General features: G+C 32.4%; 1 protein-coding gene and 1 long non-coding RNA gene across 5 annotated transcripts in view; both read left to right on the top strand.

Annotated features, from left to right (window-relative positions):
• The window catches only part of LOC114324545 (inter-alpha-trypsin inhibitor heavy chain H4), an 83,937-nt gene that overhangs the window by 7,491 nt on the left and 50,096 nt on the right, over positions 1–26,350 (top strand). For all 4 annotated transcript variants that reach the window (XR_007700047.1, XR_007700046.1, XM_028272399.2 and 1 more), the window contains exons 2-6: positions 5,368–5,625; positions 12,159–12,362; positions 19,038–19,301; positions 21,186–21,467; positions 23,840–24,076. Coding sequence is in view for 2 of the 4 variants with exons in the window: in XM_028272399.2 (XP_028128200.2) it covers positions 5,368–5,625; positions 12,159–12,362; positions 19,038–19,301; positions 21,186–21,467; positions 23,840–24,076 (1,245 nt within the window). In the remaining 2 variants the exon portion in view is untranslated. The remainder of the gene's footprint in view (positions 1–5,367; positions 5,626–12,158; positions 12,363–19,037; positions 19,302–21,185; positions 21,468–23,839; positions 24,077–26,350) is intronic.
• Positions 5,637–9,442, top strand: LOC126889500 (uncharacterized). The gene is made up of 2 exons (XR_007700050.1): positions 5,637–7,333; positions 7,939–9,442. It is a non-coding gene; the product is annotated as an uncharacterized LOC126889500 (long non-coding RNA).

Raw genomic sequence — 26,350 nt, 5'->3', positions numbered from 1 at the left:
TTTTTAGTAGATCGATTTTTTTGCACCGCAGTGTATTACAGATTAGTTAGTTCCAAAATTGTCTTTAAAGTTATTCCGCAAATTAAAAAAAATGGAAGGTCGTGTACAGAAAAAATACCTTTCAAATGATGTGCCACGCGACTACCTTTGCTATTTAAAAAACCTGGGGGGTGGTAGGGGGTTATATTTGAGGGCATAAATTTTGCATGAAAATTCGTATCCCTTCCAATACAATTTGACGTGTTTTTTTAAATTGTGAAGAAACCCTTGGTTTCTGAGTTTCTGGGGGGGGGGGGAGGTCAAATTTTCGTCGGAACACACTGTATATTCAAATACATAGTTATAATTATTGGGGTCTTTTTGGTTTCCATTTTTATGTATGAGCTTAGATAGACCATTTTGAATTGTTTATATATTTATTTTAATTCTTGTTATAATTTTTATATATTTATATAATAATTTATAATTATTTTCGAAAATAATAGTTGTAATAAATAATAATAAAATAAAATCGATTATCTAGTTGGGAATAACCCTTAGATTTTAAAATATGTTTCGGTTTCAAGATTGAAAATCCCACTCAAAACACAATTAAAGACATAAATTACATAATTTTGTTTTTCTATACTGAAAATAAAACAAACTAATGATTTATGAATTCAAGATATTTCTTTTATCTAAGCCTAAATTTAAACGTGAACATAAACACCAAAAATAAAGATTGTTAATCATTAACATAGGTCATAGGATAAAAATTACATAGGTCAACTATTAACAGAATTAACTGTAATACATATTACGAAATAACCATGCACCTTACAATTAAAAAAATATTTTAATTTGTAGTCCGTTCTTTAACGGTAAAATATTGCAAAACCTCTAAATTTTAAAGAACCGCTTGGATTGACATGAAATTTGGAATACACATAGCTAACAAGTCAAAGAAAAAAAGTGATATTGTGCCGATATGTGCTTTTGCCCTGGGGGTGGTTTTCATCCCCTCTTGAGGGTGAAAAAATATTCGTCCAAAGAAAGTCAGGAAATAGATAAACTGGCTAATTTTAAGTAACTTTTTTTTTATAGAGTTTTTTCACTAAGTCAATACTTTTCGAGTTATTTGGCAGTGAATATGTTCATTTTTTCAACAAAATATCCACGCTTTTAGACGGTTTTTCGCAAATAACTCAAATAGTAAGTATTTTGTCGAAAAAATATTCTTAGCAAAAATATAGCCTGTAAAAAATTTAAAAAAATGGTGTATACATTACGTCTCTACACCTAGTAGAAGCAGAGTTATAGATAATGAAAAATAGGTTCATATTCGTCAAATTCCAAATGGAATACTTTAACGTGAAATAACCAAAAATGAAGCACATTTCGGGGAAAACTCATTACAACTTATTTCAAGTGTTTAAAAAAAGTTTCATTTTTGTTTTATAAAAAAAATTCTAGCATCAAAATTAAACAAGTTACGCTCAAAATAAAGTTAGTCCCTTTTGGTTTTGGTAAAAAAATCGAGAAAATCACCCCCTAATTAGTATCTTAAATGAACTTAATCGTTACGACTTCAAAAGTTTCTTGACTCATGTATATATTGTTTATATGATCTGTAAGTTTCATCGGTTCAAAGTCCTTATTATTGAAAGGGCTGTAGTTGAAAGGGGTTGAATGAGTCACTGATCACGAATGTATGCAAATTTTGAAACACCAAATCTCAATCAATTTTTGTCTAACAGAAAAACAAAAAAAATACATGATATTCAGAAAAGCAAATTTGACTTTTTTTGTTTTTCGAGATTTTGGTATCTAACAATTTTTAAGATATTTTGAAAAAAAGTATATTTTTCAAAATTTAAATTTTTAAAAATTTTACTTTGAAACCAAATTTTTTCAAAAATAAGCACTTTAAATCGATGAAACTTACAGATCATATAAACACAATATAAGTAAAATAATTTGTGGAGCGGTAACGATTAATTTCATTTGCTTAATAATTTGCTTAATGATTAATAAGTTGCTAATTAGGGGGTGGTCTTCCCGATTTTTTTTTGCAAAAACAAAAGGGACCAACTTTATTTTGAGCGTAACTTGCTTAAATTTAATGCCAGAAGCTTTTTGTAAAACAGAAATAAAGCTTTTTTAAACACTTTAAAAAAGTTATTATGGGTTTTCCCCAAAAAGTGCTTAATTTTTTGGATATTTCACGTCGAAATATTCTATTTGAAATTTGGTGAATATGAATCCATTTTTCATTGGCTATAACTCTGGTTCTACGAGATCCAGAGACCTAACGCGTACACCATTTTTTTTACTTTTTTATAGGCTTTATTTTTGCTATGAACGTTTTTTCGACAAAATACTTACTTTTTGAGTTATTTGCGAAAAACCGTCTAAAAATGTGGTTATTTTGTTGAAAACATATTCACTCACTGTTGAACATATTCACTCTCAAATAACTCGAAAAATGTTGACTTGGCGAAAAAGCTCTATAGAACAAAAGTTACTTAAAATTAGTCAGTTTACCCATTTCCGGACTTATTTTGGACATATATTTAAAATTTAGAGCAAAAACCGTGAAAGAATGGACTATTGCTACATATCAGATATACTAACTTACTATGTATGGAATTAACTAAACAATCGAATGAAAAGATTTAAGAGGATTTTTAAAGAACCGTAAATTAACGGATTATTACACAATTATTAGTTATTTTTTTAGCATAATTACAAAAAAATGGAAAATGTGTTCAAATTTTCATATCTCTCTCCTTTCCTTAATTCATTTCATGCTCTAATGCTCTTCCGCAGCATTAAAGCATATTCGCAAGGTTGATCTGCACCCAAAAAAAACATTAAAAAAAATTGAAGGCACTCGTGGGAGTGCCGACAGAAGTGAAAACTTCTTATAGTATATAAATTACCAGCTCAATGTTTTTCCCCATCCAAAAAGAAGTGCTATACCTATATCATATACGCGATGCGTATGCTCTATGCTGTTTATGTATACATACACATAATTTATATACGTACAAAATTTATTTCAGCGAAGTGGTGACGGTCGCAAATTCAATACTATTTCCCTATCCAAGAAGTGCACTACAACGTCCCTAAAGAAATTTTCAATTCAAATATTTATTTCGTCGAAGCCATGATGGTCGCGATGACGGTAGCTAATTTAATAGTTTCTCCCACCCAAAGGGTGCACCCAACGCCACCAATGGGTGCACAACGTCCCTAAAGAAGTTTTCACTTCAAAAATTTATTTCGTCGAAGCGATAACGGTCTCGATGACGGTCTCTAATTCATTACTTTTCCTCCATCCAAAAAGTGCACAACGGCCCTAAAGAAATTTTCACTTCAAAAATTTATTTCGTCGAAGCGATGACGGTTGTTAATTTAATAATTTTCCCCCATTCAAAAAGTGCACAATGTCCCTCAAGAAGTTTTTATTTCAACAATTTATTTCATCGAAGCGATAACCGTCGCTAATTTAATACTTTTTTCCATCGAGAAAGTGCACAACGTCCCTAAAGAAGTTTAACTTCAAATATTTATTTCGTCGAAGCGATGACGGTCGCTAATTTATTACTTTTTCCCAGCCAAAAAGTGTACAACGTCCCTAAAGAAGTTTTCACTTCAAAAATTTATTTCGTCCAAGCGATGACGGTCGATAATTTAATAATTTTTCCCCATCCAAAAAGCGCACATCGTCCCTCAAGAAGTTTTCACTTCAAAAATGTATTTCACCGAAGCGATGACGGTCGCTAATTCAATACATTTTCCCCATCTAAAATGTTCACAACGCACCCAAAAGAAGTTTTCTCTTTAAAAATTTATTTGGCCGAAGCGATGACGGTCGCGATGACGGTCGCTAATTCAATACCTTTTCCCCATCTAAAAAGTGCACAACGTCCCCAAAAGAAGTTTTTACTTTAAAATTTATTTCACCGAAGCGATGACGGTCGCGATGACGGTCGCTAATTCAATACCTTTTTCCCCATCTAAAAAGTGCACAACGCCCCTAAAGAAATTTTCACTTCAAAAATTTATTTCGTCGAAGCGATGACGGTCGCGATGACGGTCGCTAATTTAATACTTTTTCCCCATCTAAAAAGTGCACAACGTACCTAAAGAAATTTTCACTTCAAAAATTTATTTGGTCGAAGCGATGACGGTGGCGATGACGGTCGCCAATTTAATACTTTTTCCCATCCAAAAAGTGCACAACGTCTCTAAAGAAGTTTTCACTTGAATGTACAAATTACATTATAATAATACACGTACAAAATTTATTTCGTCGAAGCGATGACGGTCGCGATGACGGTCGTGAAATCAATCTTTTTTCCGCATCCCAAAATAGATTCTAGATACTTCTACACAATTTATATATGCATACACATAACAAATATACGTACAAAATTTATTTCGCCGAAGAGATGAAGGTCGCGATGACGGTCGCGAAATAAATCCTTTTCCCTATCTAAAAATAGGTTTTACGTTTATTTTAAATTTAAATACTCCTTTACAATTTATGTATAGATTCACATAATATAGATACTTACAAAATTTATTTAGGCGAAGAGATGACGGTCGCGAAATAAATCCTTTTTTCCCATCCTAAAATAGGTTTTACACTTATTTTAAATTTAAATACTTCTATACAATTTCTATATACATACAAATAATATATAGCATAAGCGATGACGGTCGCAATGGCGGTCGCGAATTCAATGCTTTTCCCCTATCCAAAAATCGCACAACGTCCCTAAAGAAGTTTTCACTTCAAAAATTTGAAAAAAATTGAAAAGGTATATGATCACTAGAAATATTTTGACAAATTTTAAGCAAACTGCATGTTTTCGTTTTTGAAAACTCAAAATAACTACTTTTCTCCGAGTATAAAGCAGGAAAATCAAACATACAATTTTGTTAATTTTCTTACAGCATAAATATACACTCCTAAGAAATACTTATGAATTTCATAGGTACATAATATGCTCATAATATGTTGTTATTCATTTTTTTTAATGTAACCAAAATTATTTTTTCCTGTTGTGGCAAACTGTAAATCCAAAAATTTTCAAAAAAATCTAAGTATTTCTTAGGAGTATATCTTTATGCTGTAAGAAAATTAACAAAATTGTATATTTGGTTTTCCCGCTTTATACTTGGGAAAAAGTAGTTTTTTGAGTTTTTTCGGAAATGAAAACATGAAGTTTGCTCAAAATTTGTCAAAATACTTCTAGTGACCATATAATATACCTTCTCAATTTTTTTTCAAATTTTTTGAATGGGTAGTTTTTTTTGGTGGTTCAGATCAACCTTTATATTATATTTTATAATAACTTATTTGTTTATCATTTTAAGGGTCTCGATGGCCAGGAAGCACAAAACCAAGATCCAATTATCTCGGAATTCAACATACATTCCAACATCTCGAACAGATTTGCCAAGACTTTGGTCACTAGTAAAGTTAAAAATGCAGAAAAGAATCCAAAAGAAGCCACGTTTACCGTGGTTTTACCAGAAAAAGCATTTATTTCCAAATTTGTAATGGAAATAGGTGGCAAGAGCTACGAGGCTTATGTTAAAGAAAAAGAAGAAGCTAAAAATATCTACGATTCGGTAAGTGAAAATATAAAAATAAGGCGCTCAGAGCAACAGTTGCCTAACCCCAAAAAGAAGTTTTGATATAAATGCAATCTTTGCATTCGTATTTCCATTATGCTTATGGGATGGCGCTCCAAATTATGTAGCACCATTTAACCAAATATAGAGGTAGGTTATGTAGACCCTTAGTAATCCAAAGATTTATTGTTGCTGCTTTTATTGATATATTAATCTAAAAATGCTCAATTTGTGGCTTATGCCACTGTTGCTCTGAGCGCCTCTAATACTTTAAAGTCTTCTCTAGGTTCTCAAGTATTCTCCAGGTTCTCAAGTCTAGCAAAATTTAAGCATCTTCTGCCACTTCATTCTCCCATCTTTTCTAAAGCCTTCTGACATCGTCTGTCGCCTCAAATCTAACCAGATGGTGGTGTGCTTGCACCCGTACCACAATAAAATGCCTTCATTCCTCTCTGTATTAAGCAATCCCTATCCAATTCTCCATACCCATAGCTTTAAAGTCTCCTGCTACATTTGCTCTCCACCGGAGTCGAGGTCTTAAGGTGTCCTGCCATTTGGAGTCTTCTGGACTTCTATTCACTGGATTTCTTTTATTATGTTAGCGTCTGGATATAGGTAGTTCTTTAAACTCTTTGCTAGTTCCTAACCTATATTATAAAATACCACTATTTATAGAACACTTTTTTCTACAACCACTATTCAAAATGCATTTTTCTGCACAGTTTTATGTTAGCAAACTTGATATTTTCTCACAGTATAAGATATTTGACATTCGTGTGCAGAAAAGTATGTCTATTAAGCCAGATCATCCATTTCATAAGTCCATATTTGGAATAGTTTCATATTTTTTTGCTAATTTTTTGCTAATTTATTACCACAAAAACAAATTTTTTGCTCCACCCCTAACCGAGAAACAATGGTTGATGTAGCTTAATATTATGTCACATCATCGATAGCCATATCTCGCGAACCTAAAGAGCTAGAAAATCGTACGACGCGGCATATTTTTTTGCTAATTTATTGCTGTCGATCTGCATATGCAACATACCCCAAAACCACCCCTGCTTCCCTTACAGCTAAACAACACCCCCAAAAAACAACGAAAAATCTTGAAAAATGATTTTTGTGATATAGTTGACGGTTGATATTTAATTTCTAATTTTTTGCTGTCATTAGCCGTAAAAAACAAATTTTTTGCTCCACCCCTAACCGAGAAACAATGGTTGATGTAGCTTAATATTATGTCACATCATCGATAGCCATATCTTACGAACCAAAAGAGGTAGAAAATTGTACGACGCTGCATATCGTTTTGCGATTTTATTGCAACATACCCCAAAACGTCGCCTGCTACCCTTACACCTGAAGAGCACTTTTAATAAATAATTAAAAATCCTAAATTTTTGCCGTCTTAAATCGTTTGCATTTTTCGTATCTGTAAACTTCGTTTTTCTTGGATCAAAATACGGCTGTGGACTTAATCTTATAAATCGATAGAACTTATCATAGAAAAAAATTTGTTATTGAACATCAACTGTCAACCATATCATAAGAATCATTTTTTAGGATTTTTCGATGTTTTTTTGGGGGTGTTGTTTAGCTGTAAGGGAAGCAGGGGTGGTTTTGGGGTATGTTGCATATGCAGATCGACAGCAATAAATTAGCAAAAAAATATGCCGCGTCGTACGATTTTCTAGCTCTTTAGGTTCGCGAGATATGGCTATCGATGATGTGACATAATATTAAGCTACATCAACCATTGTTTCTCGGTTAGGGGTGGAGCAAAAAATTTGTTTTTTACGGCTAATGACAGCAAAAAATTAGCAATTAAATATCAACCGCCAACTATATCACAAAAATCATTTTCAAGATTTTTCGTTGTTTTTTGGGGGTGTTGTTTAGCTGTAAGGGAAGCAGGGGTGGTTTTGGGGTATGTTGCATATGCAGATCGACAGCAATAAATTAGCAAAAAAATATGCCGCGTCGTACTATTTTCTAGCTCTTTAGGTTCGCGAGATATGGCTATCGATGATGTGACATAATATTAAGCTACATCAACCATTGTTTCTCGGTTAGGAGTGGAGCAAAAAATTTGTTTTTTACGGCTAATGACAGCAAAAAATTAGCAATTAAATATCAACCGTCAACTACATCACAAAAAACATTTTTCAAGATTTTTCGTTGTTTTTTGGGGGTGTTGTTTAGCTGTAAGGGAAGCAGGGGTGGTTTTGGGGTATGTTGCATATGCAGATCGACAGCAATAAATTAGCAAAAAAATATGCCGCGTCGTACGATTTTTTAGCTCTTTAGGTTCGCGAGATATGGCTGTCGATGATGTGACATAATATTAAGCTACATCAACCATTGTTTCTCGGTTAGGGGTGGAGCAAAAAATTTGTTTTTGTGGTAATAAATTAGCAAAAAATTAGCAAAAAAATATGAAACTATTCCAAATATGGACTTATGAAATGGATGATCTGGCTTAATAGACATCAGAAAAGTGACATTTCTGTACCGGAAAGTTCTTTTTTCTACAACCACTATGCAAAGTGCACTTTTCTGCACGGTTTTATGTTAGCAAACTTGATATTTTCTCACAGTATAAGATATTTGATATTACTGTGCAGAAAAGTGACGTTTCTGTGCCGCAAAGTGACGTTTCTGTGCCGCAAAGTTCTTTTCTGCACAGTTGACTACCTCATTCTGAGTAACGTTATATTCTGTTTACATCCGTGGACTACCGCATTCTGAGTAACGTTATATTCTGTTTACATCCATGGTTAAACTTTAGACAAATATATAACCTATAAGACAATTATTATATTTAACTATAGCATAGAAACTAAATTATGTATGTTACAACTGTTTTATTTTACAATTTTATTCTTATTAAACATTTTATAATTATCAAATAACCAATAAGGATTTAGCAACCTGTGCAAGATACGTCGAATGAAGTAGGTTTTGTGTAAATCCGTGACTGCATAAATATAATGTCAATAATGTGTAATAATTGTTTAAATTTAAACAAATTAAGGCAGTGCATTAATTTTTTAACTGATTTTTGTGCAATTTATTTAGGTATAAGGAATTTAAATTGATTAGTAGGTATTAATTAAATACAGTTTAAAATTTATCACATAGGTACCTATTATAATTAATCGTCGTTTGGACATTGTGATTTTTATTTTTAGGAAAAACTGTGCTTGTAGAAAAAGTATAGTGTGAAACACGTGCAGAAAGGTAATTTCTCACTCGTTTGAATTGCGGCACTCGCTTGCGCTCGTACCGCAACTTTTCAAACTCGTGAGAAATTAGTACCTTTCTGCACTTGTTGCACAATATACTATTCTGCACAGTTGACTACCTCATTCTGAGTAACGTCATATTCTGTTTACATCCGTGGTTAAAGTTTAGACAAATATTTAACCTATAAGACAATTATTATATTTAACTATAAAATAGAAATTAAATTATGGATGTTACAACTGTTTTATTTTACAATTTTATTCTTAATAAACATTTTATAATTATCAATTAGCCAATAAAGATTTAGCAACCTCAACAAGATACGTCGAATGAAGTAGGTTTGGTGGAACTCCGTGACTGCATAAATATAACGTCAAATGTGACATTATTTTGTAATAATTATTTAAAATAGTTTATATAATTCAAACAAGTTAAGGCAGTTCATTAATAATTTAACTGATTTCTGTGTAATTTGTTTTGGTATAATGAATTTAAATTGATTAGTATTAATTAAATACAGTTTAAAATTTATAATTTATTATTATAATAAACCTTCGTTTGGAAATTGTGATTTTTATTTTTAGCAAAAACTGTAGTTGTAGAAAAAGTATAGTGTGTAACACGTGCAGAAAGGTAATTTCTCACTCGTTTGAATTGCGGCACTCTCATGCGCTCGTACCGCAACTTTTAAAACTCGTGAGAAATTAGTACCTCTCTGCACTTGTTGCACAATATACTATTCTTTTTTCTACAACCACTGTTCAAAGTCCACTTTTCTGCACAGTTTTATGTTAACAAAGTTAACATTTTTTCACAGTATAAGATTTATGACATTAGTGTGCAGAAAAGTGACGTTTCTGTCCGGAAAGTGACGTTTCTGTGCCGGAAAGTTATTTTCTGCACAGTACCATTACATTCCACAATAAAATCACAAATATAATTATAAGATGTTTAGAAAAAGATGTTTTATAAAAAGATATTAGATTTGATAGTGCTTTTCAAAAAAGAACCGATTAAACTTATGTCCGAGAAATCTGCAAAATCCGCTACTTTAACACATTATTTTTGAACTTTACATTTGGTATTTTACAAGTGACTACCTCATTCTGAGTAACGTTATATATTCTGTTTACATCTGTGGTTACAATATAGACAAATATACAACCTGTAAGACAATTATTATTATACTTAATTATCGAATAGAAATTAAATTATATATGTTACACCTGTTTTATTTTACAATTTTATTCTTAATAAGCATTTTATTTAACCAATAAAGATTTAGCAACCTCAGCAGGATACGTCGAATGAAGTAGGTCAGGTGGAAATCCGTGACTGCATAAATATAACGTCAAATGTGACATTATTTTGTAATAATTTATTTAATATAGTTTAAATTCAAACAAATTAAGGCAGTGCATCAATTTTTTAACTGATTTCTTAGTATAGTATAGTTGATCCAAAAGATGGCACAACCCAGACATCCAAAGTGAAAGTTATCCTTCAGCACCAAATTGTTCTATATGGTCCACACAATGTCCAGAAAAAAGTCACACCATTTTAAGCGTCGGGTTTGGGGGAGAGAGGGGGAAGAAATCGGTAAATTCGTAATTTTTTAAGTTTTTCGCCAATATTTCGAAAACTATGCGCCTTAGCATGAATAACCCTCTATACAAAGTTGTTCTACATTAAATTTGAAATAAAAAAGGCTCTATGCATAATTTTTCTAAAATGAATGGTTCCAAAGTTACGGAGGTAGTATAGTATAACTGGTCCAAAAAATGGCCTAACCCAAACATCCAAAGTAAAAGTTTTCCTCCAACACCAAATTGTTCTATATGGTCCACATATTGTTCAGTAAAAAGTTACACCATTTTGAGGGTCCGGTTTGGGAGGGAGATGGGAGAGAAGCCAGTAAATTAGTAGTTTTTTTATGTTTTTCGTCAATATTTCTAAAACTATGCTTTAGTGTAAACAATGTTATATACAAAAATGTTTTACATGAAATTTAAAACAAAAAATGTTCTATACATAATTTTTATAAAGTCAACGGTTCCAGAGTTACGGAGGGTGAAAGTCGAGGTTTTCGATACTTTTTATATTTTTTGGGCAATATTTATGATATAACTATACCAAAAACCCAGACATCCAAAATGAAAGTTATCCTCCAACACCAAATTGTTCTATATGGTCCACATAATGTTCAGAAAAAAGTCACACCATTTTGAGCGTCGGGTTTGGGGGGAGAGAGGGGAGAAATCGGTACATATAAAAAGTATCGAAAACCTTCACTTTTCACCCTCCGTAACTCTGAAACCGTTGATTTTATAACAATTATGTATAGAACCTTTTTTGTTTTAAATTTTATGTAGAACATTTTTCTATTGAACATTCCTTACGCTAACGCATAGGTTTAGAAATATTGACGAAAAACTTAAAAAAACTACTAATTTACCGACTTCTCCCCCATCTCCCCCCAAACCGGACGCTCAAAATGGTGTAACTTTTTACTGAACAATATGTGGACCATATAGAACAATTCGGTGTTGAAGGAAAACTTTTACTTTGGATGCCTGGGTTAGGCCTTTTTTTGGACCAATTATACTATACTACCTCCGTAACTTTGGAACCGTTCATTTTAGAAGGGTTATGCATAGAGCCTTTTTTATTTCAAATTTAATGTAGAACAATTTTGTGTAGAAGGTTGTTCATGCTAAACCGCTTAGTTTTAAAAATATTGACGAAAAACGTAAAAAACTACGAATTTTCAGATTTCTCCCCCCTCTCCCCCCCAAACCCGACGCTCAAAATGGTGTGACTTTTTTCTGAACATTATGTGGACCATATAGAACAATTTGGTGTTGGAGGATAACTTTCACTTTGGATGTCTGGGTTTGGGTCTAACTATACCATACTATCTGTGTAATTTGTTTAGGGGGGAGTATAAGGAACTTAAATTGATTAGTATTATATAAATACAGTTTAAAATTTATAATTTATTATTATAATATATCTTCGTTTGGAAATTGTGATTTTTATTTTTAGCAAAAACTGTGGTTGTAGAAAAAGTATAGTGTGTAACACGTGCAGAAAGGTATCTAATTTCTCACTCGTTTAAATTGCGGCACTAGCTTGCGCTCGTACCGCAACTTTTCAAACTCGTGAGGAATTAGTACCTTTCTGCACTTGTTGCACAATATACTATTCCCATTCATTCGTTTGGCATAAGTGTGTACAAAAACATATCTGTCTTTTATAATTAATATTTTTTTTATATTTAGGCTGTTCGGCAAGGAATAAGTGCTGGTCACGTCTCAGTTAGTGCTCGAGACTCCAACAGATTCACAGTATCTATCAACGTTGAACCAGAAAGTAAAGCAACTTTCCATCTTACCTATGAAGAACTTTTGGAAAGAAAAAATAACCAGTACGAGCTGGTACTGAATATTCACCCTGGCCAAGTAGTTAAAGATATGAATATTGAGGTAAGTTTAGGACTACAAATTAAAATTTTATAGTACAACATTCAATAAATCCAAAATTCTTCTCTATCAATTGCTTTTGTAAATCGATTAATAAGTCTCATGCCCCATATTCTAAAGCTATTTCTAAAAATTATCCATAACAGAATTTACAAAAAACGCGAAGAAGATATGGGTTTGGAACAATTTGTCTTTCGAAAAGGTATGGGAACTCGAGAAGCTTTGTTCAGTTTCACTCTTCTCTTGTGCTTTATAGACTATGAAAAGGCTTTTGACAAAGTCAAACATGATCAGCTAATAGGATGCTTGCAAAAAAACCTGGATCCAAACGACATTAATAAAATACGTGAACTCTATTGAAAACAAAACGCCTGTGGTAGAATCGAAATGGGTGATACTGAAACCATAAACATCCAAAGAGTAGTTAGATAAGGTTTTATACTATCAGCATTATTATTCAACTTGTACTCAGAGGAAATGTTTGCACGAGCACTAGATGAAGCACAAGAAGGAATGAAATTCAATGGCAAAATCGTGAACAACATCAGGTACGACGATGATACAGTACTCATTGCTGACAGTGAAGAAGAACTACAAATTCCGTTAACCAAAGTGGTGCGAGAAGAAGAACTATATGGCCTTAAGGTGAATGTAAAAAAAACTAAAACAATGGTAATTTCAAAAAAGCACACACCAGTTATAAACATACTAGCCAACAACAATCTCGTTGAACAAGTGGAAAAGTTTAAGTACGTAGAATGTTGGATACATGAAACCTTGGACCAAAAACAAGAGGGTAAATTTAATGTAGAATAGAACAGGCAAGAAACACCTTCTTAACCTTTCCGGAACCGTGCTAAAAAACTTACGCTTCAATCCGTGTGGGGTAACTATGTTACCCCACTGAAATACTTTAAAATCATTTAAATTATATATTATTGTTTGGAAAGTTATGCAGTAAAGCACTAGTCACTGAAATAATTTGTTTTTATTATTAAACAATGTACCTTTTTGTTATTTTGACCTTTTATTAGAATTTACTCTTATTCATTATTTTTTAGTCAGGACATTCAAATTTTCTACCATCTTCTCGGTGTATGCTGCAAATGGGTTTTCTGAATGTAGTACATGATGTTTTAGTTTTTCTGTCTGATTTTCTGTAATTTCCGGTGTCAACTGACCCTTTGATTTCTATACGCAGTAGGCCATGCGGGGTAACTGAGGTAGCCCAAGTAATTATAATTTTAATTTTAGTAAAAAATTGAAATTATTATCTAATAATTTTTATAAAAAAAAAACGATTTGGTAATGTATTTTCTAAGATTACCTGGTGGGTGAAAAATATATATTTTGAAAAGTTATAAAAACAAAACCGCATCTGGGGTACGTAAAATACCCCGCACGGTCACGGAAAGGTTAAAGATGCGAAAGTTACTCACTGCCCCCAATCTTGATCTGTCCCTACGATACCGCATGATAAAGTGTTATGTATATAGTGTACTGTTACACGGTGTGGAAGCTTGGGCATTAACAGTCAGCTCATTACGACGTTTAGAGAGCTTTGAGATGTGGGTATTTTGTCGTATGCTTAAAATTCCATGGACTGGCCGCGTTAAAAATGAAAAAATTTTAAGGAGTATGAATAGAGAACGTGAACTCACAGAAATTGTCAAGAAACGTAAAACATTCGTGTGCAATCTCATTTGAAAGGTTATTTAATTCTCTATTCGGAAATATTAACATTGACATAATTTTTTACCCAAGAAAAATTATTTTGAATTAAATTAATTGACACAAAAAGAAGAATGTATGTAGTTTATTTAACTCAAAATACATTCCACTGCTGACAGAAAACAGAAAAATGTTTATTTGACAAATAATAGTATAAGAGCTGTGAGACATTTTTGAGTAGGTATTTTAGGCAACCTGAAAATTTTTCAGGTGACTCTTCTATGATAGCCTAATACAAAAATGCCGGTCTGGCTGGAGGGTAGCGGTTATTTTCCCCAAAAAATCCCCCCCAAAGTCAAAAAAGGGTAAAAATTGTTATTACAAAAAATATCATTGATATGACTTGAAAGTAAATTTAAATATTCAAATATAAAGAAAATAAACAGGCCAGGCGATTTGAGGGTGATTTTAACTCTGCAAGATACTTGCATGGACGCCCCAGGAGTATTTTCAGGGGGTGCATCTGAACTTCAGAAGATTTCATCTGAATCTGTACATACTATTAACAAGTATAAAATATACAACTATACATGCATAGCTATGTATATTCCTTCCGGACAGGGAGGTGCAATTGTTATTTTGACAGGGTATTTTTTAATTTTAAAAATAAATATTCTACAAAAGACAGTTTTTTTTTGGTGAAACTTTTCCAATTGCCATGTGATTAAACAAATTACGCGTGCATATAATTGAAAATCGCTACAAGTAAGCAGCAGTGTGAGAAAGAGCGTATACCGATAGCTATTTGCGTCCTCTGTTGTAGTTCAGTGAGTCCGTTCGCCCGAGAAAATCACGTGACCTGGCGATATCCATGCTGTTGTGCCTCGAAACGTTAGAGTAATTATTATATGTATATATCATAGTTTTTTTAAGTAATTTTTCTTAATTAAAGGAAAATAATAGGTACTATACAATAGATTTTGCAAATATGATAGAAAAAGACCAATTAATTATTATAAATATATAGGTAGAAAATATAAAACTATAAACTAAACTAATTCGGTGTCCGAATCTTGTACTTCTTCTTCACACTCCTCATCTGAGCTTAAATGTTCATTCTGTTCTTCTTCGTCAGACTCCTCTCGAGACTCGGATTCCTCTTCTACATGATCTGTAAATAGTTGTAATATGGATTTAGAATTAATTAAAAATTAATCAGTGATTAATTAATTGAGTTGCTACGTATTCTCTGTCATTTTATACAGGGTCGAAGCCTGGACAATCACGGGCGCATCTGAAGAAAGACTTACTATTGTTGAGATGTGGTTTTATCGAATAATGTAAAAAATATCATGGACACAACACTTAACAAACACGGAAACATTAAGAAAGATGAAAAAGGCAAAAGAAATACTCAACACCATGAAGGAAAGAAAAATGAGCTAAAATAAATATTCATTCTCTTCTCCTTCGTCAGACTCCCCTCGAGACTCAGATTCTTCTACCTGATCTGTAAATAGTTGTAATATGTATTTAGAATTAATAAAAAATTACCAATGCTTAATACTTTTCCTTATATAACCAATCACATCACGTTTTTTATTTCTTAGTGTAGGTATGACCAAAGTAGCTCATGTTTCTTTCCTTCATAGTGTTGAGTATTTTTTTGCATTTTTCATCTTTATTAATGTTTCCGTGTTTGTTACGTGTGTCCATGACATATTTAACATTATTCGATAACTCCACATCTCAACAACCGCAAGTCTTTCTTCAGATGCGCTCGTGATTGTCCAGGCTTCGACTCCTTATAAAAGGACGGAGAATACGTAGCAACCCAACTAGTTAATCACTATTTAATTTTTAATTAATTCTAAATACATATTAAAACTATTTACAGATCATGTAGTAGAGGAATCTGAGTCTCGAGGGGAGTCTGACGAGGAAGAAGAGAATGAATATTTAAGCTCAGCTGAGGAGTTTGAAGAAGAAGTACAAGATTCGGACACAGAATTAATTTAGTTTATAGTTTTATACTTTTCTACCTCTATATTTATAATAATAAATTTGACTTTTTCTATCATATTTGCAAAATCTATTGTATAGTACGTATTATTTTTCTTTAATTAAGAAAAAGTTACTTAAAAAACTATAATATATTATAATAAATACTCTAACGTTTCGAGGAATAACAACATGGATATCGCCAGGTCACGTGATTTTTCTCGAGGGAACGGACTCGCTCAGCTACAACAGAGGACGCAAACAGCTATCGGTATACGCTCTTTCTCACACTGCTGCTTACCTATAGCGCTTTTCATTTATATGCACTCGTAATTTGTTTGATCACCTGGCAGTTGGAAAATTTCACCAAAAAAACTGTCTTTTTTAGAATGTTTATTTTTAATATTAAAAATACCCTGTCAAAATAACAATTGCACCTCTCTGCCCGGAAGGAATGTACATAGTGTTATGCATGTATAGTTGTGTATTTTATACTCGGTAATAGTATGTACAGATTCAGATGAAATCTTCTGAAGTTCAGATGCATCCCCTGAAAATAATCCTGGGGCGCCCATGCAAGTATCTTGCAGAGTTAAAATCGCCCTCAAATCGTCTGGCCTGTTTATTTTCTTTATATTTGAATATTTAAATTTACTTTAAAGTTACGTCAATGATATTTTTTGTAATATCAATTTTTACCCTTTTGTTTAACTTTGGGAGGGATTTTTCGGGAAAATAACCGCTGCCCTCCAGCCAGACCGGCATTTCTGTATTAGGCTATCATAAAAGAGTCACCTGAAAAATTTTCAGGTTGCCTAAAATACCTACTCAAAAATGTCTCACAGCTCTTGGACCATAAACATTGTTTGTTGCTTAAATTCAATATAGTCCAGAGAAATAAGATTTTTCTCGTGACACATCCCCCTTCAGACCGAAACCAAATTTTTGAGTAGTATGGACATTTATAATAATAACCTATATGTTTCCTGCAGCCGATTTTGATGATATACATAGTTATAAACAAATGAAGGTCAAAAAACGGTAAATTTTCGCTTTTTTCTCTATTACTGAAAAGTTAAGCATTTTAAACAAATTTGAGAGTAAGAAACTCATAAATCGTACAAAAAAATTCAATATGGCCTTCGCTGAATATGTCTTTCCTTATTGGTTGCTTAGAAAATTGCAAAATAATTCATAAATTTTGAGTTTTTCTAAATATTCATAACTTATGTAAAAATTAATTTAGAACCTTTTTATTACACGGAATGCTGAGACTTCTGGTGTTTAAATTATAACCTAAATTTCAAAGCAATTGGTAAAACAGTTTAAAAGTTATTTAATTTGTTTATACCAAATTCATTTTTTTGCAACACTATAAGTCAGAGAATTATGAGGTTGCAGTAATACTTCGGACAGTTTATGAAAGAAGAACATTTATACTATTAACTTAATTAAAAAAAATGACAAAAAGTAATTTTAAACAGTGTAAAATTATTTTGCAACAACATGTCAATTTTTTCCTTACTTATAAACAATTAGAAAAACGTTTTAACTGTTACTCGTAGAAAAATTATTTTTTCATATTTAGAAACACTGAATTTTTATACACATTTAGAAAGAAAAACAATTGTCCTAGGACAATTATTAGGGACGACGTTAGCCCCCCCCCCTTTTTTAAATTCACATGTTCTTGCAAAATAATTTTGCAATATTAAGAATTATTTTTTGTCATTTTTTTAATTAAGTTAATAGTGTAAATCTTCTTCTTCCATAAACTATCCAAAGTATTACTGTAACTTCATCATTTTGTGACTTATACTAGTGTTGTAAAAAAATTAATTTGGGAAAAACGAATTAAATAACTATTTAACTATTTTACCAATTAATTTAAAATTTAAGGTATGATTAAATCATCAGAAGTCTCAGCTTTCCGTGTAATAAGAAGGTTCTAAGTTAATTTTTACATAAGTTATGAATATTTATATAAACTCAAAATTTATGAGTTATTTTGCAATTTTCTAAGCAACCAATAAGGATAGACATATTTCGAGAACGCCATATTGAAGTTTTTTTTATACGATTTAGTTTCTTACTCTCAAATTTGTTTAAGATGCTTAACTTTTTGGGAATAGACGAAAAAAGCGAAAATTTACCGTTTTTTGATCTTCATTTGTTTATAACTATGTATATCATCAAAATCGGCTGCAGGAAACATATAGGTTATTATTATAGATGTCCATAGTACTTAAAAAAATTTGGCTTCGGCCTGGAGGTGGTTGTGTCACCAACAGGATATTTTTTCCTTATTTCTCTGAACTAATATTCAACCTACCAAAATGCAGATGGATGGCAGCTTGATCATTGAAATTAAGCTAAAAGCAATGTTTATTTTTATCAAAAAAACATTTTTTTCTGTTTTGTGACAGCAGTAGAATGTATTTTGAATTAAATAAATTACATACATTCTTATTTTTGTGTTAATTAATTTAAATAAAAAAATTTTTTGGACACCCTGTAAAAATAATTATATTAATGTTTATATTACTAAATAGAAAATAAAATAACCTTTCAAATGAGGTAGCACACGACCCATATTAATTATTTAAAAATAAGGGGTGGGGGAAGTGGAAGGGAGGGGTTGACAAATGATAGATGTATGTACCTTAAAAATGTGTCCCCTTTAGTTAAAAAATCTACCTATTTCGACATTTCCTTAAAATCCAATAAATAATGCCAAATATCGAGTTGGACTGTTTTCTTTGGCCAAAAAATAACTTATTATAACAACGTATTTTTCAACATCCAATAAATATTCTATAATGTTCTTTGTCCTTCTTTGCGAAATGAAAATTAAAATTATTCATGTCTTCGAATCAGACACAGTAATTATTAAAATGAATTCTTTGTTCTGGATGTCTTTTACAGTCATTTTTACTAATTCATTACGTTTTCAGATACCACTATTGCGAATAAGAAAATAAATGACTATCAAACTTTTATTTGTAGGTCTTTGTGAATGAAAGTCGTCCTTTGAAATTTGTAAAAACTCCTTCGCTGAGGTCGGGAAACGAAATTAGCAAAAACGATGCCAACCTTGACCCAGCTGCAGACATCCAAATAATCAACTCTACCAGTGCTGTCGTTAAATTCAAACCAAACTCCGACAAACAGAGGGAGTTTGCAAAAGAACTGGGGCAGAAAGAAAATGAGGGTATAGCTGGACAATTTGTTGTACAGTATGATGTAGATAGAGATTCTCAAAAAGGAGAGGTGAGTTTTTATCAAGGTTATCGATTCTTGTGGCATTAGTTCATTTAGTCAATTTAGTTTTTACTTAGGGAAGAATCTAAGAAAATAGAAAGTCAAAAATCATTACTTGGGGTATTTTGGGGTCACTGAAAAGGAAGATGGCATTGGAAATTACGTCCAGAGTACCTGGTGCCTAGGGTACCAACTTTTTACGCCACCTTCTGGAATTTTCGTTATACAATTAGTCAAACCTCTAAACTTGGAAGTTATTGAATTCACCGAAAGTAAATTTCTGAATGTTAATGGACTTCAAGGTATGTAATATAGATTGCAGTTGGCTTTAATGCGAATTCTTTGATTTTGTATTTTAAAAATACCTTTATTTAAAAAAAACACAATTAAATTGATGGATACATAGATGTTTATATTTCATTATTTTATTCTTCTTCTTCTTCTTCGATTTCGAATGGACTTATTAGACTACCGGTATTAGTACAATCTACTCCTGCACAATAATTATTTTTTCCACCTACCTCTACCGAAAGTATACTTTTCCGGACCTGGTTGTAGGGAGCAAAGTTGTACTGTTCCTCCCTAGGGAGGAAAAGTAAAAGTGACGTCATGGTATTTCATTCATGAAATATAACTTATTGACGCCCTGTACAATATCTATTTTCTATTACGTAAGTATCTATACATTTTAACGTTTATTTAAAAACACTCTGTATTTTGCAGAATGGTAAAAAACAGTAAATTGTTATTCTGATTTAACAATGTTTACATTAATAATTTGACTTATATTTGACAGTTGACAGTTATATTGTAACTACTTGTTGTTTTTAGTTCTAATAAATTTTGTTGGTTAGTTACATAAATAAATTAAGTAAAAATGAAAAAATGACTTGTTATTTGAGGAAGGTGGAAAAACCATATGTATAACATGGGAGTAAAGTGCCTTTTCCTCCCTTGAATGATTATTAAAGTAAACTTCATTCTCGGGAGGAAAAGTAGCACTTTCCTCCCTTGTTATACAAATAGCTATTTAAATGTTGGGTGAAGGCATCTACAGTACGAAGTATACTGTATTAGCCACATACTGTGCGTTGGTGTTTGTTTTGCCTTTGCATTTTTCGCGTTTTGTTTTGTCAATATTAAATTTTAAATAAAGCTGTACAAAAAAGTAAAATACTGGCATTGGCCCTTTTAGCACTATGCCACGGATACAGTTTAAGCGGGAGATCGTGTTGTTTACGTTCTCTTTTTTCTCTCCTTCTTTTCATACGCAATGGTACCATCGATTTTATAAATATTCATCAATACTACCAACAGAATTTAAAGCGCCAAATTAAAAAAGGTATTCAATGAAACTCTATGACGTAGAGGTTGCTTAGAAAATCGTTTTCGGTATTAAATACTTTCTCAGCAAGCACAAAAACCACCGAGCATCAAGTTTTGACTAATTATTTATCAATATTATCGAAAACTCCAGAAGACGAATTAAACAGTACTTACCCTGGGCACCGGGTACTCCAGAATCACTTCCGATGTCATATTCGTCTTCAGCGACGCCAAAAACCCCCCGAGTAATGATTTTTGACTAATTTTTTAATGAATTTGCCGAAAACTCCAGAAGACGAGATAAACCTTAGGGACTCTGGGTACTAAGTACTCCGTAGATCACTTCCAACGTCATATTCGTTTTCAGCGACCCAAAAAATCCCCGAGTAACAAAATTGAACTCATTTCCGCCGATAATTGACGAGTTTTAAATTTTTTTGTTGTCTGTCTGCACTTTAAGAATGCATTTTTTGTATGCAGTTTCTCAATATTATCTCATGGCAGCAAATTCTTTGGTAGCAAATTTTTAATACAAGCATTTTTACAATAATCTAATTTAAATTGCAGATTCTTCTCAAAGATGGATACTTCGTACATTTCTTTGCTCCTGAAGACGTCGAACCACTTCCAAAACATGTAGTTTTCATCTTGGACACCAGCGGAAGTATGTATGGAAGAAAACTCAGGCAAATGAAGGAAGCCATGGGTAGTATTTTAGATCAGCTCAAAGATACAGATGCCTTCCATATAGTGGAATTTAATAGTGATATCTTAGTTTGGAATATAGATTCAGAATCAAAAACCAGTTTGAGGGTTCACAATGAAAGAGAGCCTTTTGAAGAACTTTCTGTAAGTGTTTATGGCGTATACATTATTTTACCACTGCAATATTATCTAATGTTTTGAAGTGGGGAATCAGGAAACTAATTTTAACATAAATCCTAAAAACAAGAACAATTCCTAAAAATGACTCCATATAGAGAGTTGAAAAGTTGACAGACCAAATCTTATAATTAATAGTATCATCAACATTAGCTCTTTTGAGTCCACTGCTGAACATAGATCTCCAGTAAATAATTCGATTGCATCCGATACTGAGCTGTTTGAATATAGTTGTTCTGGCTGCGCTTGATGTCGTCTGACGATCTTGTCAGAGAAGGTTCTCGATTACGATAAGCATTTTGTCTAGGTTTCCATTCTAGTATTCAAGTTTTCTTGGTCCATCTTCCATTTCCGACTCAACACGGCCTACCCAGTTCCATTTTAGTATTGTCATTCTTTAACTGGCTCCGTAACTCCAGTTTTTCTCCTAATTATTTTATCTGATATCTATCTCTAAGGAATATATTCAACATTTACCTCTCCGTTGATCTCTGTGACACTGGTATTTTATTGATTACTTTTCTTTCTGGTTAGGGTCAATGTTTCTGTTCCATTCGTTAAAACTAGAAGTACACAATGGTCAAAGACCTTAATTTTAAAGCAAACGGGAAGATCTGATCTAAAGACTTTCCTCAGTTTTCCCGTAAACTGTCCACGTTAATTCTATTCTCCTGTTTAATACTGGCGTTTGATTGTCTCTTCCTAATTTAATCTTGTGGCCCAGATACTTACAGAAATTGTTGTTAAAGTGGGCCATCAGTTAAAATGTTTTTTTGTCACGTATTGTGTTTTGGAAAATTTAATTTTAAGGCCAACTCGTATTCCAGGGCTCTAGAAGTCTCCAAGAAGTTGGCAGGTATGGTCTATCCGGTTATCAATAACTATAAATTGTTAAGTTGTTCAGAAACTCCCCATTTACGTTTACTTTGCAGGGAGATATTGTGTATTCTTGCGTAATACCCTTCTTCAAGGGAAATATATTTGTGTCTCCATAGCACATTCTCACTGCAGCTGTTGCATTATAATATTTTATATAATCAAATGCCTTTTCAAAGTCTACAAATATTAATATCAATGGCTTGTTGTATTCTATAAATCTCTCTATGAAGGGCTTTACTACTTGTAGGTGGCAATTCGGTCCAAAGCCACACCTAAATCCAGCTTGCTCTAATGATATCTATTAACAATGAAATATGCTATTTAATTTTCAAGGATTATTTTGAAAAATCTTTGTCAGTCCATGTTTTTCTTTGTTTTTAGTCTGCTCAATTTTGGTTTGTGGATGAAGTTATTTTAGATATCATGCATATAATAATGCACTTATACATTCTACGTGTACGTTTTTATAAAAGTAGTTTTATTTTTTGGTAGAGGAGCCCAAGCGGGAATTTTTGCAGTTACTCGAGCGCGTCAGATTATCACATGGAAAGAAACCTTGTACCCTTTAAATGCACCTCTACCATATATTGGCTCTTAATACAGGGGAGTTCGTTAAGGGTGGTCGGAAAAAAAAATCTATCCTTAAAAAAAGTCGAAATCGTCAGATTAAGATAAGGTAAGTTAAGTACATGCCAAAGAGTGTATATTTAAAAAATCTGACGATTTCAGTAAGGAAATGGGCGAGTCACAAACTTTCACAAAAAAAGCGAATATATCGGGAAATGACGTCAGATCGAAAAATTAAACGATACGTGTTCAATATTTTTCAAAAATCTATAAAATGATATCAAACGCGACTCCCCACGGAGAGGGGTGGGGGGTAAATTTAAAATTTTAAATACGGATCCCGCGAAAATTCGCTAAATGAACATCAGACCGAAACACTGCAAAATACACGTATTCAATATATTTGAGAAATCTATCGAATGACACCAAGAACGACACCCACGGAGGTGGGGTGGGGGGATACTTTAAAATCTTGAATAGGAGCCCCCAATTTTTATTGAAGACTTGGATTCTTTACGTAAAATTAATAACTTTTATTGTAGATATTTTTTCGAATTATGGATAGATGGCGCTATAATCGGAAAAAACGATTGTTGGAAATGGAAAATTAGATTAAAAAATGGAGAGTCTTCCACTTTACGGAAAACTTAAATTACCTTTTTTTTGGTTTTAGGACCTACTCTTCACAGCTCAATAGGTCCTCATAACGCTCGAGTAACTGAAAATTTAGCATACTTTCGTCCCTTACTATTAATAATTAATAATATTAATACTATTAATATCCCTTACTATTAATACTAATTATTAGTACAATAGTTTATATGTTTCCCGGTTTTATATTTTGGTTATAGGTAAAATAATAACTAGGTCCATTTTATTTCTTAAATTTTTAGAAACTTGAATTGCCAAACGCCTTAGCAGCTACCAAAGAAGCTATTTCTAAAGGAAAAGCAGTAATAGAGAAGCTTCAAGACACTGGATTGACGAACATGTTAGGTAGTATCGAAACTGGTCTGCATTTAGTCCACAAAGAACTGAAAAGTGGGTCAAAACGTCAACCACTCATTATCTTTTTGACAGACGGAGACCCGACCATGGGAATTTCAAATACTGAAGAGATTACCAAGATTGTAAGTCATATTTTTAGTTCTTTTTAGGGAAATTTTGTTAAATATTGTTAATTCCGTTGTGTACTTATAGTATAGTATAGTTGATCCAAAAGAAGGCATAACCCAGACATCCAAGGTGAAAGTTATCCTTCAACACCAAATTGTTCTATATGGTCCACACAATGTCCAGAAAAAAGTCACACCATTTTGAGCGTTGGGTTTGGGGGTGAGAGGGGGGAGAAATCGGTAGATTCGTAGTTTTTTAAGTTTTTCGTCAATATTTCTAAAACTATGCGGTTTAGCATGAACAACCCTTTATACAAAATTGTTCTACATTAAATTTGAAATAAAAAAGGTCCTACGCATAATCTTTCTAAAATGAATGGTTCCAAAGTTACGGAGGTAGTATAGTATAACTGGTCCAAAAAAAGGCCTAACCCAAACATCCAAAGTAAAAGTTTTCCTCCAACACCAAAATGTTCTATATGGTCCACATATTGTTCAGTAAAAATTTTCACAATTTTGAGCGTCCGGTTTTGGGAGGGAGATAGGAGAGAAGCCGGTAAATTAGTAGTTTTTTTACGTTTTTCGTCAATATTTCTAAAACTATGCTTTATCGTAAACAATGTTATATACAAAAATGTTCTACATGGAATTCAAAACGAAAAATATTCTATACATAATTGTTATAAAATCAACGGTTCCAGAGTTACGGAGGGTGAAAAGTCGAGGTTTTCGATACTTTTTATATTTTTTGGGCAATATTTATGATATAACTATACCAAAAACCCAGACATCCAAAGTGAAAGTTATCCTCCAACACCAAATTGTTCTATATGGTCCACATAATGTTAAGAAAAAAGTCACACCATTTTGAGCGTCGGGTTGGGGGGAGAGGGGGCAGAAATCGGTAAATATAGAAAGTATCGAAAACCTCCACTTTTCAACCTCCGTAACTCTGGAACCGTTGATTTTATAACAATTATGTATCGAACCTTTTTTGTCTTAAATTTTATGTAGAATATTTTTTATAGAACATTCCTTACGCTAAAGCATATTTTTAGAAATATTGACGAAAAACGTAAAAAAACTACTAATTTACCGACTTCTCCCCCATCTCCCCCCCAAACCGGACGCTCAAAATGGTGTAACTTTTTACTGAACAATATGTTGACCATATAGAACAATTTGGTGTTGAAGGAAAACTTTTACTTTGGATGTCTGGGTTAGGCCTTTTTTTGAACCAATTATACTATACTATACTACCTCCGTAACTTTGGAACCGTTCATTTTAGAAGGGTTATTCATAGGGCCTTTTTTATTTCAAATTTAATGTAAAATAATTTTGTATAGAAAGTTGTTCATGCTAAACTGCTTAGTTTTAGAAATATTGACGAAAAACGTAAAAAACTACGAATTTGCAGATTTCTCCCCTCTCTCCCCCCCAAACCCGACGCTCAAAATGGTGTGACTTTTTTCTGAACATGAAGTGGACCATATAGAACAATTTGGTGTTGGAGGATAACTTTCACTTTGGATGTCTGGGTTTGGGTCTAACTATACCATGCTATTATTATCAGATACTTTGGATATGATAAAATCTTTCTACCAAGGTCATGAGTTGTTGTTTGAGTCTATTTGCTCTATTTTTGTCATTCGCATTTTTTAATACATTATTTGTGAACAAAGCTTTCACAGCCTCATTTCTTTAATAGTCCAGGGCGCATATGTTTTGAGATGGACGTTGAGAGGTGACTTATAGTTTTTTGCAGAAGTTGCTTGGAATTAACTCATATAATAATACTTGAGTTATCCTCCCACTCAAAAAGTCCAGAACATTGTTTAAATTATGTAAACGTCAAAAAATGAAGGAAAAATGCGATTTTTTCTTCGTTTTTAAAAATTTTAAAAATTGTCACCGTTGTTGCAAATTAGCATTAATTGCGAAAAAAAAATAAAAAACAACTATTTGCATTTTACGTTTTTCAACAATTTATGCCACCCTTAGGACCTTCATATTTTGCCCAGAACATTTTTTTAACATGATTAAAGAATACTGGAATAGGTACTGTAAAGTTCACTGAGATTTGTTCAATAGATTTCGCAAAATAAATTTTGCAATAAAGCTTTCGAAAAAAATGCATTTTTTCTTTATGTTGCATTATTGAAAATAAAGCAGATAGCAAGTTAACATTTTTCTTACATATAGAAATAGTATATTACTTTATGAGGCGGAGAAGCATAACTTTTCTTGACGCGCCCGATATTACGCGCCGAACGAAGTGAGGCGCGTAA

This window comes from Diabrotica virgifera, chromosome 8, assembly GCF_917563875.1.
Source record: "Diabrotica virgifera virgifera chromosome 8, PGI_DIABVI_V3a".
Classification (NCBI taxonomy): domain Eukaryota; kingdom Metazoa; phylum Arthropoda; class Insecta; order Coleoptera; family Chrysomelidae; genus Diabrotica; species Diabrotica virgifera.
Note: the sequence above shows the minus strand (reverse complement) of the source record. Positions and strands in the feature narration are given on the sequence as shown.